Below are 16,388 nucleotides of genomic sequence, written 5' to 3'. Positions count from 1 at the left end.
TTAGATGTGATAGCACTAGGGGTGTCACAAACTTTTGTGGAACCGCGATTTTGACGTCGAATCTTGAGGTTCGACTGGTTCGCCAAACTGTCGAACTTTCACTAACGTTCGAAGACGTTTGATGAAATACACGAGTATTTCGTATTTTTGGACACAAATAATTTTGAAAATAGTTTATTTTATATTTTATAAAATGGTTACCAATGTTTACATCATATAAAAGTTAAAATATGCACTTTTAATGGTTTCATTAGTTATTAATGTGAACCAGTTATGCCAATACGTCCAACAAATATTGCACTTCTCCGCCGAATAAAGCCAACTGTTTTTTTGTTTTTTTTAGTTTTTGCACACAGGCACAAAAGTTGAACTCAGTCGAACCTTTGTCGAACATCAGGTTGAAAGTTCGAAAAAGTTGAACTTGAACCTGGGCAAGTTTGCGACAACCCTAGATAGCACTTGTTTCAATTATTAAAAAAATTGCAAATCGAGCCAAAAATACAGAGTGGGTTATCTTTTGGAGGGGGGGGGGGGGAGAGAATCTCGGGATATTACGGTAATAACTTTTCAGGTGCAGCCACGGTTGTGATCTCGCCAGCTGAAAAGTGACAGGACCAAAATAAAGAGCTGGAGATGCATTCCAAATAGTAAACAATTAGATTATAAAAAATAAAAAATCAATCGAGTTGTGCTGTTGATAGTCTAGTACTCGTGTCCTAATGCCACTGCTCTTTTGTTTCGAACTCGCAGCTTCGCCAACCCGGCCATGTCGCACAAGTTCCACCTGGATCCGGACACTGGGCTGGTCACGGTTGCCGGAAGCCTGCTCTCCGACAATGGACGCGTGATTCACGTGGACATTGTGGCCAAGGACCGTGGAAGGCCGCCCAAGATGTCCACAGGTGAGCTGCGGCGCTCCGTTTTGTACCCTCGTGCGACATCCTTGAAAAGACGCGGGTTACGTCTGTAAGCCTCGACAACGCAAACACTTGCATCTCGTGTCTTGCCATGGCTCCAGATCATGTGGCCCCTTGTTTTGGCTGTGAGTAGAGGGGGCATACACTGCTCATTTTTCTTGAAATATTTCTGCGACTGCCATTGTGCAGGAAAAAAACTAACGTGTATTTCGTAGGTTATGAATGTCAAGGAATATTTCTAAGTAATAAAAAAAAAATGTAGCACGCTTTTTTATAGAAAGATTGGTGCAAGATGACACGTATGATGCACAAAGAACCAATTGATCTTTATCGGGCTAGAATTATTTAATTGTTTGACGGAATGTTTAAGCCACGCAATTATTTTAGAAACTAGCAGGTAAACAAACAAACTACGAATAACTGTTGCAGCTCGTAATGTCTGCGATAGTCCCAAAGTGAGAAAGATTAGTTTTATTTTGGTTCATTGTTAAACCATCATATGCAGGATAGCATATGATGGTTTATGAATGAACTTCATAAGGAATGCAGTGGAAACAATCTGCTGTCACAGCTAGAGGCACTACATAAGCTACACTTCAGAGTAACAACACTTCACCATCTTGGGGCATAAAATTATGATTGCCAGTTTTCTGTAGCTTTATCTGAAATCATAGGAAACGCTTTTCCGTGCTCCACAAATGTTTAAACAGGTCGCGACAGAGCGAAGCAATGTTACATGAGCTTCCTAACACCAAATCTAATGCTAAGGAAGTCACACTTTTAAATCATGATGGTCGGCAGTTGCGTCTGCTCTGCACTTAGCACCAAGATGGCAGCGCCCACAACAATATCGGGAAACAGGTTGCCGACACTCTAAACGTAGCTCATTTAGTGGCTCTAGTCACAGCCTTCCAGGCACGCGATGCCGTGTCAGTGTTGCCACGTCCTTGATTTGTACTCTCGTTTTCTTGTTTGCTTGTTGCTTTTGGAGCCTTTGCAGCTGGTGAAGCATTGCGGAAGCATCTCAAACTCTTCGCGTTTTCTTCTCCCACCTTGCTTTTCTTCTTTTCGTTGCGTGGCTGGCGGAGCTCGCGGTGTTCAGCATCCGGCCACACTTCACTCACATTTTTCAAGGCCAGATCGGAGTTAGTTTATCTAAGAATGCAATTCTACCTTACCAAACTAGAAAGCTGGCATAAATTTCAAAAGCCTAGCTCTGGTACTTGCGAAGCTCGTATCAAAACCTAAGTCTCCCATAAAATCTGCAAAGGTGCTTGTAGCAAACGCGTCGAGGAGGAACCAGAAGCTCACCGCGCCTTGCACAACTTCCGCAGGGGTGCTGGAGGTCCAAGTGGGCCCGGGCGCCGCGGCAGTGCCCTGGCTACGCTTCCAGAACGAGACGTACCGGGTGCGGCTCTCGGAGGTTTCCCCGAGGGGCGCCGAGGTGTTGCGGGTGCAGGCTTTCCCCCAGGAGCAGCCCTCGCTGCCCATCACCTACGGCTTCAGCTCAGAGAGCGACGGCGGGCCCTTCAGCATCCACCCCACCAGCGGTGAGCATGCCCCGTCCGAGTGTCCCCCTAAAGCCGCAACGCGGCGTAGAACGTATAGGTCCGGTCACTGCGCACGTGTCGCAGCTGCCAGATAAAGTCCGCGCCTTGGTTGCAAGCAATCCCACCAGACGAGTCTTCTATAAGCCACTAGTGGTATGGTGCCATAAAGCGCGTCTTTGACTGGTGTGTCTAGCGTCCTATGCTGCCCATACATCAAACGTGGTCCCGAAGTGGCAGCCAATGACGCCACAGAAGTCCAAGTGTCACGCCGTTGCATGTCGTAATTCTGGCGGTTGGTCATAAAAATGCCAACGAGAAGCTGCGAGTGGCACAACTGAACGTCAGTGTAGCCATCGTCAAGGCTTCCTAACTTCTGGCTGCCGATGCTTCCGTGGACTGCCCCACTGGAGGGCGACCTGCAGCAGAACAGGCGCCTGCCAGATACACCGCAGCTATTGGGACGCCGCCAGGATCGCGACTGGCGACAGCATGACACTTCTATGGACGTCATCAGGCAGAAATTAAGGGGCTCCTTTTTTGGACGCGGTAAACAAACGAGTCGAAGATGCGACCATACTAGTGGTACCCTGAAGAGACCATACTAGTGGTACCCTGTCGTGAGCCCGGTTTCCCTTACTTCGCTACGAAAAACACGCTTGTATTTTAAAGTCATTTTTTGGCTGTGCCGGGTCATGTAGAACTCGGCACTTGTGCTGCGCGTGTTCCTTAGAAAGAGCTTCGTCGTCGGCCCTAGTTTCAAGCCTCAGCGGCTGCAAGAATAACAGTTTTATGAACGCGTTGAAGCGGAGAGGTCTCCGGTGCGGTGTTCGAGCAAGTGTTTGTTGAGGTCAGAGCAGATGTGGGGAGTGGGAAGTGCAGTCGGCGAGGCGTCGTAATGAACAGACACTTTTATTTTTCCTTAGTTGTGCAGTCTGGTTCGTGAAGATGCTGTCAGCGGAGTACACCAATAGAACTCGATCTTGCAAGAGAGAAACATAGTTCAGGCAGTGTAGCGGGAGCCGGTCTTTTGTATGGTGTATTATTAGCAGGGTGACGGCGACTTTATCAACGGAACGCTGAATTTCCGAAAACTTTCTTTTGCACAGGTTTCGCATAGGGCCATTGTTTCGTAAAAAGACGTCCCCTCAGAAGAAAGTTGACAGGGAAGTGTAACGTGAAAGTGTCCTGGAGAAGTGCAATGCAAATGTTCCCATGATCGCAACTTGTGCGTTTCACATTGGTTAATATTAATAGAGCTTCCTTCCTGGAGTATACCTAGGACAAGCTTACAACCATTATCTGTTTGCGGTGAACATACGACGCACGGGTTTACGTTGTTGGCTCGTCAGTCCGCAACGTCGGGCAAGGATGTCGGCCAACGTTGTGTCGTTCCTTGCGCAGGCACCATACGCATCAGGGATCCGAAGCAACTGGACTACGAGGAGAACGCGAGCTTGGTGATCGTGGTCATTGCCAAGGCGGAAGGCAGAGCCACCATGTATGGCTACGCCACCGTGACGGTGGACCTGATCGACGAGAACGACAACGCTCCACGCTTCTCTCAGGAGCGCTATGTGTCGTCCGTTTGGGAAGGCAACAGCAAGGGCACCTTCGTGGCCCAGGTAGGATCTCTTGCGAGTCTGTTCTGCCGTTCCCTGCACCTGGTGACCGTCTTTGTTTTTCTGTGTTCTTTAACACCGAATGTATTATACGGCTGGCAGCTAACCATATTCCGGTTCACACTCCAGAAATGGAAAACGAAACGCTGACTGCCGGCCGATCGCTGATGCAGCGCTCGGCTCATCACTGATTGGGCACAAGTGCAAACCAAACGTCTTGCTCAGGTACATCCGAGTTAGCTCCTCCCCACGGGTCATGCCGAGTTACAAACGAGACAACGTTCTACTCCTAGCAGAGGCTAAAATATGAAGCTCTGGGCTGCCCAAGAGAAGGTATGCGAAAGAGAGCGACAGAAAAGCGGAGAAAGAAAGCGGGTGATAGGTTCGTCGCGTTCACTTTGTTGCGACGAGTTGAGGTAGTTTGAGTGCTTGTTAACATCTTTTCTTTTTTTACAACGCACGACACCGGTTTTTTTATGCAAAATAAAGCTAGAAAACAACAAGATACCGTCATTGCAGGTGATATTTCGCTGCTTGTTTATTTATGTTAAAGCATCTAAAAATGTGTAGCGCTGGGCGTCTAGCTTTTGTTCTGCTTTACATTCTTTGTTACCAGTGCCTTTGCCACAAAAGTGGGGAAAACGGGCACTATATCCTTTAGGTAGGTGCTACAGTAGCAGACAGACTAAACTAGGGGGCTTGTCCACATGAATGCGCCTTCGAATAGCGTGCCTGGTTAATGACTGAAAACAAACCTCCCTTTGCATGGCCTTTACTAAGAACAAGTTTCCTTGCTGTGCTTCAATCACAGAAGCCAACTTTGACTTTGGCTGACACAGTACCAAGCATTGAACTCTCAAAGGAAAAAAATCCCGTGATAAAGAGGATGATCACAATCATCATCATAATTATTTTCTCGGAGTTTTTTTGTTAACGTTCTACTGCCATACTGGAGGCAAAAGCTACCTTTTTGTGTGTTACGTTTTGGTTTGATGGTATATTTTGTTTGGGATTGTCCTTACTCAAGTGGTTATTTCCTCTAGCATTCGGGTGTTCTTTTGAGGTTTTCTTTCCTTGATCAAACCTGTCACTCATACTACCGTGGTTCAGTCTCACGAGCCCTTGCTGACTTTGATGAACCTTTGCCTCCATTCTGTGCAATAAATTGTCAATATCATTATTATTAATTTTATTAATAATATCATTGTTAAATGAGTCCAATGTCGGGACATGTGTGATGTAGAATCACTGTGATTGACACTTGAGCAATGCACCTCTGCACACGCAGGTCTCTGCCCTGGACGAGGACAGGGGTGGGCGCCTCCTCTACCACATTGTGGAGGGGAACCACGACAACGCCTTTGTCATGGAGCCGCCACTAAGCGGCATCGTCAAGACCAACATTGTGCTGGACCGAGAGATCCGCGACTCCTACCTCCTCACCGTCATCGCCACGGACGAGGGGGAGCCCCAGCTCACCGGAACGTGCACGCTGCGCATCGCTGTGGTCGACATCAACGACAACCAGCCCGTGTTCCCGCCCGACAGCGTCGTCAGCATCAGCGAAGGTATGCCGGGCTCGCTTGTGGGGTGTATCTCAAAACGTCCCATTCGCATTTGCACCTTGCACATTTCGACCCACTCTCATTTGGTCCTTCTCGTTTGAACCTTCTCATAAGATCGGAATCGTGTTTTTCGCAACTAGACCCATTCTCATTTTGCCCGTTTGAGCTACGACCGAATGGCACTAGTTCGGCATGCTTCTAACGCCGTTATGCCTTCGTGGCTTTGTTGATGAGCCTTTATTCTTTATTCATCATTGTCCTGCAGCGCCATCAGGCATTATCGCAGGGGACGAATAAACCTAAAAAAAACATTTCTAAATTCGCGGCACACACAATCGCACTGGGCAAGGCATTCCACTCCTTAATTGTTTTAACAAAAAAAAGAATTTTCGCCCAATTCCGTCCTGGTGCGGTATTCTCTAATCTTATGAATGTGGTCTTTTCTTTTTTAAATATAATTTGGTGGTAATAAGTAAAATGAGCTATTAATGCCAGTTTTATTGTTATAAATGTTGTATAAAAACTTCAAGCGCAAATTTCTTCGTTGTAATGCCAATGTAGACCATCCCAGTTCTTTTATCATGTCGGTTACACTCTCAAAGCAGCCGTACCGCACCGAAATGAAACGAGCGGCACGACACTGAATTCTTTCTAAAGCAACAATGTGGTTTTGCTGAGAAGGATCCCAAACGGTGCAGGCGTACTTTAGCACTGTGCGTACATAAGACAGATAGGCGAGCTCTTTGACAGGTTTAGTTGATTTCCTTAAATTTCGTTTTAAAAATCCAAACGCTCTGCCGGCCCTCATAACAACGTCGTTAATGTGTGCGTTCCAGGTGCAGTTAGCTGACAGAGTGACGCCAAGATATTTAACTGTTTGCTGTTTTGTTAAGATTTCATTATTCAGTTGGTAACATGTTTCAACTTTTTTTTTTGGTTTTGCGGGAAAAGCTAACATGTGCACATTTTTTAATGTTTTAACTCCATCTTGCACTTTTTACACCATTGCTCTATTCGATTCGGATCACACTGCAGCCGCGTGGAACTCCCCTCGTCTGTTATGCATGTATAAACAACACAATCATCTGCAAACAATCGTACCTGTGAATTAACACTGTCATTAATAATATTAACAAATATTAGAAACAACGATGGACCCAAAACAGACCCTTGCGGTACACCAGATGTTACCATAACAATATTTGAAGTTTTACCATTTAAAACAACACGCTGAAGACGTAAGTTTGTCTGCTTCTTGCACAGGGGTTGCGATGATGTCAGAATGCTGAGCTCTTATTGGCTGGTTGAAGAACAAAATAGTGGGTAAGCCTCAAGGAATTTAGCATTAACATCTACTATCCTTTCAATCAAAGCCAATCAAAACTGGTCGTTGTTTTGACGTCACCGTAACCCCTGAGCTAGAAGCAGATGACTTGCTCTCAGCATAGGTATGCTGCACAGATAAGGACCAAGAAACAAGTTGCGAAATGGGCGGAGACATGAGGCTTTACAGCGAGATGTCAGGGATTACTTCAACACGTCGCTCCCGCCTCTCCTCCAGGTGCCGAGGTGGGCTCCGTGCTGACAACCATCACGGCCAACGATGTCGACACCCACCCCGTGCTTACGTACACATTTGCCGATGTCGGCGGCGGCTCGGCGTCGCTGTTTGCCGTGGACCGCTTCTCGGGACGCATCACGCTGGCGGGCGGTCCGCTGGACTTTGAGCGGCAGTCCCTGTACCAGCTGCGGCTGCGCGTTTCGGACACGGCGCACATGGCAGAGACTCTTGTGACGGTGCACGTGACGGACGTGAACGACAACTCACCCCGGTTCACGCAGCCCTCCTACCACGTGAGTGCTGGGACCCAAGTCTTCACCCGATTCTGTGTCCGCCATCTTTTTGAACCTGCGGATTACCATAAAGGTTGCATTGTCCGCACATTTCTCGTGATGATGTAAATCAGTGAAGCTTTGACTCGAACGCAACTTGGCGCTGACACAGTGTCCTCTCAGTGCTGTATCAGTACTGTAATGCCAAGTCAGCACTGCACAAGCAAGGTCAGCACTATTTCCATTGCTGACTAAGGACCCGATAGCACGTACACGACAGTGCTACCTCGGCATTATTACTCAGCACTGGCAATAGCACTGACTTTGATGATGCAACACTGTCTTCACACTGTCAGTGATACAGTGCTGATAGAGACCTGTATCAGCACTGGTTGTAGTGTTGATTTGGAGCTGCATTTATATATGAACTGGCCTTAATAGCACCGAGGTAGCACTGTTGTGGTATGTGTAAACAGGCTTTAAAGGTTAGGGCCGTTGAAGTTCAGGGCTTGTCTTGCGAATTCCTTTCTTTACCCTTGTGTTTTTGCGTGCTGCTACCAGTTGTAATCATGAACCAACTCGCCACATTGACACACTTGCGGTGAGGTGCTGAATCAGCACTGTGATTAGCATGGAATTTTGCACTGATTCCACACTGTATTTCCTCCTCTCAGCATTGAGAATCCTTCCTCTTCGACTAGCAATGAGATTGCTCGCCACAGTGACATCAATTTCACGGCATCTCAAGCTGGCAATAGGAGTACTCTAGGTGCCGAGCCTCATACCGTCTGCTGTCACAGTCAAATAACTTTTTAGTGATAACGACAAGATTTTGGTATCGGGGCAAGCTCGGTGCTTCCACGGTGTTCATTGCACACATCGTCGAAAATGCTAGTCTCAAACGAGGATAGGTCCCCACATTCATAATGTGACTCATCCTTGCAGTGTCTTGGGTAGAAAACATGGGAGAGTGCCACGGAAACTACTCACTTGTGCAATATCAGTGCTTTGCTATCAAGTATGCACACTGAGTCAGCGCTGTTTACAGAGCATAATTAGCACTGGATTTACTCTGTACTGTATATGTGAACGAGCCTTACGATCCCTACGAATGCTCTTCACGACCTTGTACCTGCAAGCTGACTAGGTAAAAATGCGCTAGTCCACTAAAGATGTAAAAGAAAAAGAAGATAGTTAGGGCTGGCGGAAAGAACTTGAAAAGGCTCGAGCCTCCTAGATTTCTCAGACTGGTAAATTCTGCAGTAAACCCGTCACTGCGTCGTGTGCAGGGATTCAGTGAAAGATGAGCCAGAGATAGCATTTTTCAAATAATAAAACAAGAGATGTGCTGGGAAAGACCACCACACACCTGAGACAATGCTAGCATTGTCTGTTGCTGTTGCTTTAGCTGTTGCTTTAGCATTTTTCAAATAATAAAACAAGAGATGTGCTGGGAAAGACCACCACACACCTGAGACACACAGTCCCAACCTATATTAGATTATGGACATGGTGTTACTTCGTTTCAGCCTTTGCAAAGCTGTTCTACATGTCACAACGTTTGACTATGTTCTCTATGGAAATGCGAGCCTGAGAATTTCGCAGAGCACGCTCAGCGAGACCGGCAGTTTGTAACTCAATACAATGGCTTGTACCTCTTCGTAGGCAATCTTGCCCGAATCAGCGGGGCTCGGATCTTCCATCATCACTGTGAACGCTACGGATCTGGACTCGGGAAACAACGCCCAGATTTGGTACAGCCTCGGAGAAAGCTACTCCATCGGTTTCTACATCAACGAGAACACCGGTAAGAAAGGCACACTATCTTCGTGGTTCTTGGAAGGACGTTAAACTAGATGGGGCAAAAAAAAAACAAAAAGACAGAATTACTGCTTTGGCGACAATGTTTGTTGCTGTTATGAGTAGCTTTACAGAATACGTATTTGAACGTTATACTCTCATTACTGCTAGTATATCCACTTCGAAGTGATTACCGTGCAGGTGAAATTTTATTGGTCCTCCAAGTTTGGGTGTGTATGATTCTTGCTTGTGCTGTCAGCGTGCCCGAGTTCACATTTGTTAATATGGTTTGTACTACTAAAGTATTAGGTGTTTTCTTAAATAAGCGATGTCTGTTCAAGAATTTTGCACCTTAGTCAAAGCTTAAAAAGCAGCACTACAATTATTATTATTAACTGAATTTGTGTGCTCACAAGTGCTTTTGCTTGGACTCTTTCTGGGTGACAGGCACAATATACACCAACAAGAGCCTGTCGTACGACCCCAAAAAACCCGTCGTCCAGCTGACCGTTCGCGCAACGGACAGAGGCGTTCCTTCTCGGTCGACCGTAGCCGCTGTCAGGATTCAGATTGCGGATGTCAACAACAACGCTCCCAGGTTTCTGGAAAGCGCCTACAGGTCAGTGAAGAAACGGGCCGAGATGCATCTGCTACTCGGCACCCGGCTGCTTGCTTGCTCGACTTGATCCGTACTCGGAAGTTGCCTCCTAGGTCGTGGACCGCATAAGAGACATGAAGCCTTTGACTGTGTAGGACGGCACTTTATGGTACCGATGCATGAGCGTGTTCTTATTTATTGATTCCTAATTTCTGTCGTGTCTTCAACAGGGCAAGCATCAGGGAAGACACTCCTCCGGGTACAACCGTCATCAGGGTTTCGGCCACCGACCTTGACATATCTCGCGACAACCACAACATCAACTACCGCATCATGGATGGCAACGCCGGGGGAACGTTCGTCGTGAGCGGATCTTTGGGTGAAGTAATTCTTGCAAAGCCCCTCGATCGCGAAATGGTCATGATGTACTCCCTCAAGGTGGTGGCTATAGACCGAGGAACGCCGTCGATGAACGCAACAGCGCAAGTGATCATCAGCATTGACGACGTGAACGACTACGCCCCCACGTTTAACCAGACCTACTACGAGGTCTTCATTTCTGAGATGGCTACGCCCGGAGCCGTTGTGATCCAGGTCTCGGCTACAGACAAAGACGAGGGCCGACACGCCCAGGTGAAGTACGACATCACTTCCGGGAACGAGGACAACAAGTTTTCCCTTGATCCCAAGACTGGCACCATCACCGTGAGAGGCAAGCTCGACTATGACACCGTGCCCGAGTTCAAACTGGTTGTTCGGGCGATGGACAGTGATTTGGAGAGCCCATTGTCCTCCCTGGTCAGCGTCTTCATCAGGATCAAGGATGAAAATGACAACAGCCCACACTTCCCTCTGGCGATGTACACGGAGTTCGTCGAGGAGAGCTCGCCCATCGGTACCACGGTCTTCACGGCGAGGGCCATGGACGCGGACAGAGGTCTATATGGAAAGCTGAACTACACGATGGCGGAGGGTGAAGGCAGGGACAAGTTCAGGATAGACCGCGACACAGGTGTCATCACGACCGAAGTCGTCTTCGACTACGAGTCCAAAAACCGCTACTACTTCACGATACTTGCCACAGACGCCGGCGGAAAGTATGCGACCGTCCAAGTGCAGGTCGACGTCGCGAGTAAGGACGAGTACCCTCCGGTCTTCCGGCAGAAGATGTACCGTTTCGCCGTGCCCGGTGACGCACCGGCGGGCCACATCGTGGGGCGCGTTCAAGCCACGGACGTGGACCAAGGTCCTGACGGGAAGATAGTATACCAGATCCGTGGTGGCAGCGCCCACTTCCGGATCAACGGTACCTCCGGTGTGGTGACGGTCAAGGTCCCACCGACGCGGCACGACGAGCACGAGCGGCCGTTCGAAGCCAACCTCGAAGTCGTCGCGGGAACCGGCCGTCCCGGTTCACTCACAACGACAGTCCTGGTTCAGATATCGGTCGACTTCACCCTGAACGCGAGCAGCGTGGCTGAACGGCAGGCCACGGGAAGCCTACCGGCGTGGGGCGTCGGACTCGTGGTGGTGCTCGCTATCGTGGCGGCGGTCCTGCTGACGCTGATCGTGCTTCTCCGGCTCCGCCACAAGCGCGTGGGAAAGCCGGCAGTGGACACCGGCTTCGACACGTCGTTCGACACGGTGGACATCCGGCATGCCCCGGGGCGTTCGGGTATCCCGCAGTTCCCGCCACACTACAACGAAATCTCGCACTACGACACCCCGGACGACACGCCGCACATGAACGGCGGCGGCACGACGTCCGAGGTCTCCGAGCAGTCGCACTCGGCGTCCAGTGGCCGCGGGTCCGCCGAGGACGGCGAAGACGTCGAGGATGAAGAGATCCGCATGATCAACGAGGGCCCCCTGATGCACAAACGGCTCGCGGAAGGTGGCGGCGATGATGACAACGGCTCAGACATCTCGGTGCACAACACGCAGGAGTACCTTGCGCGTCTCGGCATCAACACGGCGGCGTCGTCGGACTCGTGGACGTCGCGCAAACCCAGCGTCGAGAACGTCCACATCTACGACGACGAGGAGGAGGAGCCTGTGGACGACGGCGACGACATCTCGAGCCTGATCTACTCCAAGCTCAACGATGTCGGCTCGCCGGCGGACGGCTGCGTGCCGGAGCAGGCGCGGACGTTCGGTTTTGACGACACTGAGCCTTCGATGACGGGCTCGCTCAGCTCCATTGTGCACAGCGAGGAGGAGCTCACCGGCTCGTACAACTGGGACTACCTGCTGGACTGGGGACCCCAGTATCAGCCGCTGGCGCACGTGTTTGCCGAGATCGCGCGGCTAAAGGACGACGGCAACGGAAACGGGGGGCCATCCGCGTCGGCGGCCGCCAAGGCCGTGGCGCGAGCGCGCAAGATGCTTCCGCCGCCGCTCCTCACGAGTGTCGTGGCCCCCTGCAGCATCGCACCCGTAGCCCTCAACACGGGGCTCGCTAGTCAGCCAGTGCTCCTGCCCAGGTCACCGGTCGGGGTCGAGGGCTATGCGGCCGCCATGTCCCCGAGCTTCTCGCCGTCGCTCTCGCCGCTCGCCACCAAGTCGCCGTCCGTGTCGCCGCTTATGCCACTATACTCGGCCGGCCCCATCCAGGCCGCGTCGGTGGCCACCGCGCGGTCCTCACAACGTTCCTCCAGTCACAATACGGGTTCGCCGTGCTCGGAAAACGAACTGTGCATCTAATTTATTGCTTCCCGTCAAACAGTTCTCAATTTATGTTCTTTTTTTTTTGCGGTCGGTGCCGTGTGGATGTTTGCGCGATCGCTTGCTGGTCGAGGTGCGCAGTGAAGGCACCTGCTTGTTGACCCGTGAGGACTGTTCACTGTTCACAAATGTTTTGTTAAGGATCGAAGATTCTGGCATTAAATGCCTTAGCCATGCGTGTGTATCGTGCTTTGACAGAGATGTCTTGCGTGTTAGCTGCTATTTCTAAAATGAGTTTTTTTTTTTTTGCTGTTATTTTTCGTAGTGTTTTTGAGCTCATTTCTTGAACTGTTTCTTAATCAGTACTGTAGACTCCCGCGAAGCAAACTCGACAGTGCAAACTAAATCTGTAGTGTTTCATTCACTGTGCCTTATAGCACCTCCGTAAAACCAAATATGTGTACCGAAATTATTTAATTTACGAGGTAGTTTCATTTGTGGGAGTTTCCTTGCTGGGAGTTTACTGTCACTGTTCCATGCATACTGTGAATGGCAGCCTTTAAAACTGTAATATTTCCTTTCCACATGATTCCTTGAACAGGCCAATATAAACCCAATGCTTGCTTAGTTCTAAAAATGTAATTGTACAAAAAGAGTAAGTGTCTTCCTAAAGTTTCCCACGGAAAAAGATTACATGTATGAACAGTTTGAATACATTCCAAAGTATCAGCTCCTCATCAATGATGTATTTTGATACCTAGATATAAAATGAAACCCTTCCATTTCTTTGTGAGAGTATTCTAATCTTAGCGTGTTTGAACTGATTTTATGAATTGACTGTTTTCATTCCATCATGTACGTGGTCATGGTTAGAGAGAGCCACATCTGCAAACATACTTTGTGAGAGCTTAGCATATATCCTTCACTTCTCAGCTCGATTCCATTGTGTTTTTCTTACAATTGTTATGTAAGAATCTTCCCCACCGTGTCAAAGAATTGCAGGTTTTACAAGTGCAGAGGGGCCAAATTGTTCTCGGAGGTTGTAGGGGCCTGCACGCTTTTTGTATCGTCATGAAATTTTGTGGTAACTTATTGTATGAAAGAGGACCGTGGGCCTAAAAGGCAGCTTGCCTTTGTGATTCACACTTGCATCATGTATTCGGCAGCTTGGGGACCAAACCTATGTTTTCTCTGTACATGGTTCTTGTTCTGGTAATGACACATGTAGATACTGTATGAATCGCTAATCGTGTGCCTTTTGTGTCCTCAAGTGCGACATGCAAATACCTTTTAGGCTGTTTATACTGGTGTTCCTTTTTGCTTGACTTGTTTTTTTTTTTTCTTTTTTTAAAGGAAGGCCATTGATGTACATATGTGATATTTTACCGACGTTAGCACCATGGACAAACACAATTCAAAGAAATGGTTCAGGCCCCCTTTCTTAATACTAAACATTGTACTTCACGAAGGTGGTTATATGTTCCAGTTGTGTACATAAATATGTGCCTGCCACTTACTCACTTTCATGGGCCACTGTGCTGGCAGAGTGGAAGCATGTAAATATGACTACCTCATTGACGAACGCCGTCGCAATGCTGTCTAGGTTTTGTTTTTTATTTATAGGGATTGTGGGGCGTGCACTGAAAGACAATCGTTGGTACACCTTGTTTTTACCTGTGGCATTGACGTAATGAGTGCTGATGCCGAAGCAGTAATGAAGTTGGTGTTCAAAACTCATGGGCGTCCATGACATGGCACTTTCACAAATTGAATGACTGTGACCAAGATGACCTGGCTGGCTCTTTTCGGTTTACACAAACTAAGTTGTGCACCTATTTATAAAAATTAATTAAATTGAACCAATTTCGGTTGTTAAGTAGGCTTGATATTTTAGGTGGAGATATTAAGCCCACCTGACAATAAATATGTTTGTAAATCATCTCAAAGTGAAATCCATTTGAATTTCTTGTAGTTTTGAGATATACACCTATCTCACCCTCACTCCTTTAATTCAGCATGTATTTTGAAAAGGCAGGTTATGCTATGGTCTTGTTATCTTGGCAGAAATGCGTTGTGATTTTTTTCTGCTTACTGCTACAGCACACTTATGTCGAAACTTGGATCCTTCCTTGTTGACTGCATGCTACAGATTTCAATGTCTGTTTGCTTTTAGGCTCGTTTTAATTAGTCATATCACAGTGATCTGGATATCTTCGACCCCACCCACACGTTTGGGATTATCGCCTACTCGACTAATTGGGTTATACTAAACTAAGATTGGAGGTGCTCATTCACAATCAAAACTGTCCTGTAAAAAAAAAAAAAGAATCTAGATTGTTGTTTACTTCTCATGGCACTCCTTTTTTTTCTATAATCTTAAAATTAAATTACTGAATTTCTAGCTTCAAACGACACCCAGTCCACTAAAGTTATATATATGTCCAATGTCTCGGCAGTTTCGGATGTTGCCGTGCCGCCGGCAGTGCCCAGTGTAGAACAGATGTCAAACGCATTGTGGTCAAAGTCATACCCAGTGTTGTGTACTCAGCGCAAAGGTCAGCCGTTAGTGCCATTGACAGGGTTGGTTACCCGATGCGACGGGTTGGTCTTTTGTAAAAAGAAACTGTCCACGAACTGTACGCACGTGTTAACGGACGATTACTTGTGTGAGTTCATCGCCGTACGCAATAAAATGTTATGCCAAGTGAACCCTATGTTGTACTGTTGGCACTGCAATCCTTGTGCTGCGGCGCTTCAGGAAAGCATGCAGCACTGTGGATTAGCAATGTGCAAGACTTGTCTTCTTGGTGATATTGATCGTGTCCTACTACATTCTGATTGTGCCAAAATGTGATTTTTGTTTCGCTTTCTCAAATCCGAAACTAGACAACTGAAACCAACAGCTTACCCAGGTAACACGAAAACATTAGAATAATGTTATTTTTATGTTCGTCCCAAACGTTCGAGGAATGTTCTTAATGTCCGCCTGTATAAAGCTATTTGAACGTTTGGCAGAACATTCTTATAACGTTTTGATAAACGTTATTTGAACACTTGGAAAACATTTTTGCAACGTAAATACAATGTCCGGAAAACATTAGAATAACATTACTGTAAACATTGTAGTAACATTTGTACAACATAAATAATTTTTTTACGCAGCGTTATTACAACAGAAATATAATGTTTACAAAACATTAAAATAATGTTCTGGTAAACGTTATAGTAACATTCGAAAAACATGTTATTACCACATTATAGTCGGTGACAGGTCAAGAACCAAGTAGAAGCTCCTCCCACCTCTTTCCACTTGAGCAGAGCAAACGCTGGAGAGGAGGTCGCCTCCTCTCCAGCGTTCGCTCTACTAAAGAGGAAAGAGGTGGGAGGAGCTTCCACTTGGTTCTTGACCTGTCACCGACTAAAGCAAAATGTATGCAAAATGTCCAGAGGAGTGTTCTGAACCATGAAGATAAATATATACTGTAAAAGTCTGGTTCAGACAGTTGTGTTTGACTGCATTGCCAGGGCTGCTGCCGAGAGACGGTGAATTGACATGGCAACACCTGTCACGTACGGTAACTCAGTCGTCTTACCAAGGTGCAAGCCCTGCAACACAGTCAAATTAGTGTTTGAAGCAGCCTTAGTTCAGATGTGCCCTACACACAGCTATGCCTTTATGGTTCAGAAGTGTTCCTCCAAACTTTGCAGACATTTCAACAGTGCAGTAACATTCTCTTCTGTTTCACAAGCTTTAACACTCCTTGAAACAATATATGGTGGGCCAAAACAATTCTACACAGCAATGACACCCTAGCTATTATTGAGTATTGTTTACTCAGAAG

At 47.5% G+C, this 16,388-nt stretch overlaps 1 protein-coding gene across 1 annotated transcript in view; it reads left to right on the top strand.

Annotated features, from left to right (window-relative positions):
• Positions 1 to 15,251, top strand: part of LOC8023621 (protein dachsous) — a 147,801-nt gene extending 132,550 nt beyond the window's left edge. Inside the window, exons 18-26 of the mRNA XM_042289645.1 lie at positions 751 to 902; positions 2,252 to 2,538; positions 3,574 to 3,596; positions 3,738 to 4,089; positions 5,375 to 5,654; positions 7,213 to 7,505; positions 9,150 to 9,291; positions 9,732 to 9,903; positions 10,113 to 15,251. Of these exons, the coding sequence (XP_042145579.1) occupies positions 751 to 902; positions 2,252 to 2,538; positions 3,574 to 3,596; positions 3,738 to 4,089; positions 5,375 to 5,654; positions 7,213 to 7,505; positions 9,150 to 9,291; positions 9,732 to 9,903; positions 10,113 to 12,585 (4,174 nt within the window). The 3' untranslated portion in view covers positions 12,586 to 15,251. The remainder of the gene's footprint in view (positions 1 to 750; positions 903 to 2,251; positions 2,539 to 3,573; positions 3,597 to 3,737; positions 4,090 to 5,374; positions 5,655 to 7,212; positions 7,506 to 9,149; positions 9,292 to 9,731; positions 9,904 to 10,112) is intronic.
• Positions 15,252 to 16,388: the final 1,137 nt, after the last annotated feature.

This window comes from Ixodes scapularis, unplaced genomic scaffold (assembly GCF_016920785.2).
Source record: "Ixodes scapularis isolate PalLabHiFi unplaced genomic scaffold, ASM1692078v2 PGA_scaffold13__105_contigs__length_92229423, whole genome shotgun sequence".
In the NCBI taxonomy this organism is placed as follows: Eukaryota; Metazoa; Arthropoda; class Arachnida; order Ixodida; family Ixodidae; genus Ixodes; species Ixodes scapularis.
Note: the sequence above shows the minus strand (reverse complement) of the source record. Positions and strands in the feature narration are given on the sequence as shown.